This window comes from Bubalus kerabau, chromosome 2, assembly GCF_029407905.1.
Source record: "Bubalus kerabau isolate K-KA32 ecotype Philippines breed swamp buffalo chromosome 2, PCC_UOA_SB_1v2, whole genome shotgun sequence".
NCBI lineage: Eukaryota > Metazoa > Chordata > Mammalia > Artiodactyla > Bovidae > Bubalus > Bubalus kerabau.
This window is the reverse complement of record NC_073625.1, coordinates 160,743,631-160,746,469: the sequence shown is the minus strand read 5'-3', so window position 1 is coordinate 160,746,469 and position 2,839 is coordinate 160,743,631. Positions and strand designations below refer to the sequence as shown.

At 39.6% G+C, this 2,839-nt stretch overlaps 1 protein-coding gene across 1 annotated transcript; it reads left to right on the top strand.

Annotated features, from left to right (window-relative positions):
• Nucleotides 1–546: 546 nt before the first annotated feature.
• Nucleotides 547–1,252, top strand: LOC129644012 (60S ribosomal protein L9). The gene has a single exon (XM_055569292.1). The coding sequence runs from the start codon at nucleotides 575–577 to the stop codon at nucleotides 1,151–1,153; it is 579 nt and encodes a 192-aa protein (XP_055425267.1). The 5' UTR covers nucleotides 547–574; the 3' UTR covers nucleotides 1,154–1,252.
• Nucleotides 1,253–2,839: the final 1,587 nt, after the last annotated feature.

Below are 2,839 nucleotides of genomic sequence, written 5' to 3'. Positions count from 1 at the left end.
GATCACTAAGCCCTATCACACATTCAGTCCTTGTAAATGTCCCAATAATGACCATTATATTTATAGATAATCTCCACATTTCTATAATTCTAATCTGGGTTCATTCTTACAAATCAACTTTTCCTTAATCTATTCTTAAAATAAAAGCTAACAATTACTGAATACTTCTCTAGGCCACTATTATTCTAAAAACTTTTCCTGGATGTTGGTACTGTTTTTACAAATGAGTAAACTAACTCAAGGAAGTTGTGTTAGGCCTCTGAACACATAGTGAGTAAATGAAGCCATCCTTGCTTGGGTGTGCAAAACTGGAAGATCTCACATGAAGCCTTACTGCCTGGAGGGTAGAACTTCTGTCCTCTGAAAGAGCAGAAGTGCCCACAAAGTAGTTAAAGAGCTCTAAGATCTAGTTGAGGCTTTTCTCTAGGACACCCACCAATGAACTTTGGAGAAGATGCTAGGAATCAGTTAAGGTTTAAATTGTCCCATAAAGCATGACATTCCTTAGGAATTCATCAAAGACTGTGTCTTTCAAGAAGCGAGTATTTAGCTCTTTGCCGCATCTACTGCGAGAATGAAGACCATTCTCAGCAACCAGACTGTCGACATCCCAGAAAATGTCGACATTAACTTGAAGGGACGGACAGTTATTGTGAAGGGCCCCAGAGGCACCCTGCGGAGGGACTTCAATCACATCAATGTAGAACTCAGTCTCCTTGGAAAGAAAAAGAAGAGGCTCCGTGTTGACAAATGGTGGGGAAACAGAAAGGAACTGGCCACTGTTCGCACAATCTGTAGTCACGTACAGAACATGATCAAGGGTGTTACACTGGGTTTCCGTTATAAGATGAGGTCGGTGTATGCCCACTTCCCCATCAACGTTGTTATTCAGGAGAATGGTTCTCTTGTGGAAATTCGAAATTTTTTGGGTGAAAAATATATACGCAGGGTTCGAATGAGGCCAGGGGTTGCCTGTTCAGTATCTCAAGCCCAGAAAGATGAGTTGATTCTTGAAGGAAATGACATTGAACTTGTGTCAAATTCAGCTGCTTTGATTCAGCAAGCCACCACAGTTAAAAACAAGGATATCAGAAAATTTTTGGATGGTATCTATGTTTCTGAAAAAGGAACAGTTCAGCAGGCTGATGAATAAGATCTCAGTGATCCTGCTGCAGAAACAAGATAGCAGATGGTTCTATGGACTCAGTTGTGATGTTTTAAAGAGACAATAAAAACTTGATTTGAGATTTTTTCCTACTGATTATCATTTCAAACTATTTGGCCAGTAAGCAGTTAAGTAAATTCTAGTGTGTTAAAAACAATAACAGAAGGAATAGGAGTGGTTGATTGATTTTGTTGTTGTTAGAAAGATGTTGTTAGCAAGACTTAATGGCATAGGGGGCTTCAAGGAATACCAAGGACATTTCAGGCAAGAGGAATATGGTTATCGTGGGAAGAACTTTCGGAGATCTAATTTTGCAGTGGCACAGATTTGAATATTTGTGAGGCAAATGCCTGAGTCACAGTAACTGAAAAAGCAGCTGAGAAGTGATACTGTCTTAGTAAGAATTAAAAGATGGAGTTAATTTGTATTTATGATAAACATGGTTGCTGTAGTCTAAGGTTCTCTCAGTTATACTCAAATTTCAGCCACATCTACATCCTAGTCTTTGATGGCTTTAAAAAAACTTAAACGTTCCATGTGTCATACTTCAGATATACTACTATACAGTACAGTAGGGTTGCCCCTAAACCTGCAGTCCTCCCCTATCTCATTTGTTAGAAACTCTTAACCGTGTAATTTCTCAGGCAAAACATTTAACTTTGTCTTACATACTGTGTCTAGTCCATCAATAAAATCTGTGCGCTTACTAAGATCTTGGTTTAAATAAATGAAATTAATTTAAAAAAAAAAAGAAGCGAGTATTTAAAACTAATTGGCTCAATGGAACTGTGTTGTTCTTGTTCAGTCGCTGAATCATGTCTGCGACCACATGGACTGCAGCACGCCAGGCTTTCCTGTCCTTCACCACCTCCCAGAGTTTGCTGAAACTTTGTCCTTTGAGACAGTGATACCATCCAACCATCTCATCCTCTGTCACCCCTTTCTCCTCTTGCCCTCAGTCTTTCCCAGTCTCAGGGTCTTTTCCAATGAGTCAGTTCTTCCCATCAGATGGCCAAAGTATTAGAGTTTCAGCTTCAACATCAGTCCTTCCAGTGAATATTCAGGACTGATTTCCTTATGATTGACTGATTTGTTCTCCTTGCAGTCCAAAGGACTCTCAAGGGCCTTCTCCAACATCACAGATCAAAAGCAACCATTATTTCGCACTCAGTTTTCCGTATAGTCCAACTCTCACATCCTTACATGACTACTGGAAAAACCACAGCTTTGACTAGATGGACCTTTGTTGTCAAAGTAATGTCTCTGCTTTTTAATATGTTGTCTAGGTTGGTCATAGCTTTTCTTCCAAGGAGCAATTTCTTTTAATTTCATGGCTGCAGTCACCATCTGCAGTGATTTTGGAGCTCCAAAAAATAAAGTCTGTCACTGTTTCCATTGTTTCCCCATCTATTTGCCATGAAGTGATGGGACCAGATGCCATGATCTTCGTTTTCTGAATGCTGAGTTTTAAGCCAACCTTTTCACTCTCCTCTTTCATTGTCAACAAGAGGCTCTTTTGTTCCTCTTCTCTCTCTGCCATTAAACGGTTTTATCTGCTATCTGCAGTTGTTGATATTTCTCCCAGCAGTCTTGATTCTTGCGAGTCATTCAGCCCAGCATTTCATTTGATGTAATCTGAATATAAGTTAAATAAGCAGGGTGAAAATATACAGC

Coding starts and splice junctions, on each gene's coding strand:
- LOC129644012 (XM_055569292.1), top strand. CDS start 575: ATGAAGACCATTCTCAGCAACCAGACTGTCGACATCCCAGAAAATGTC.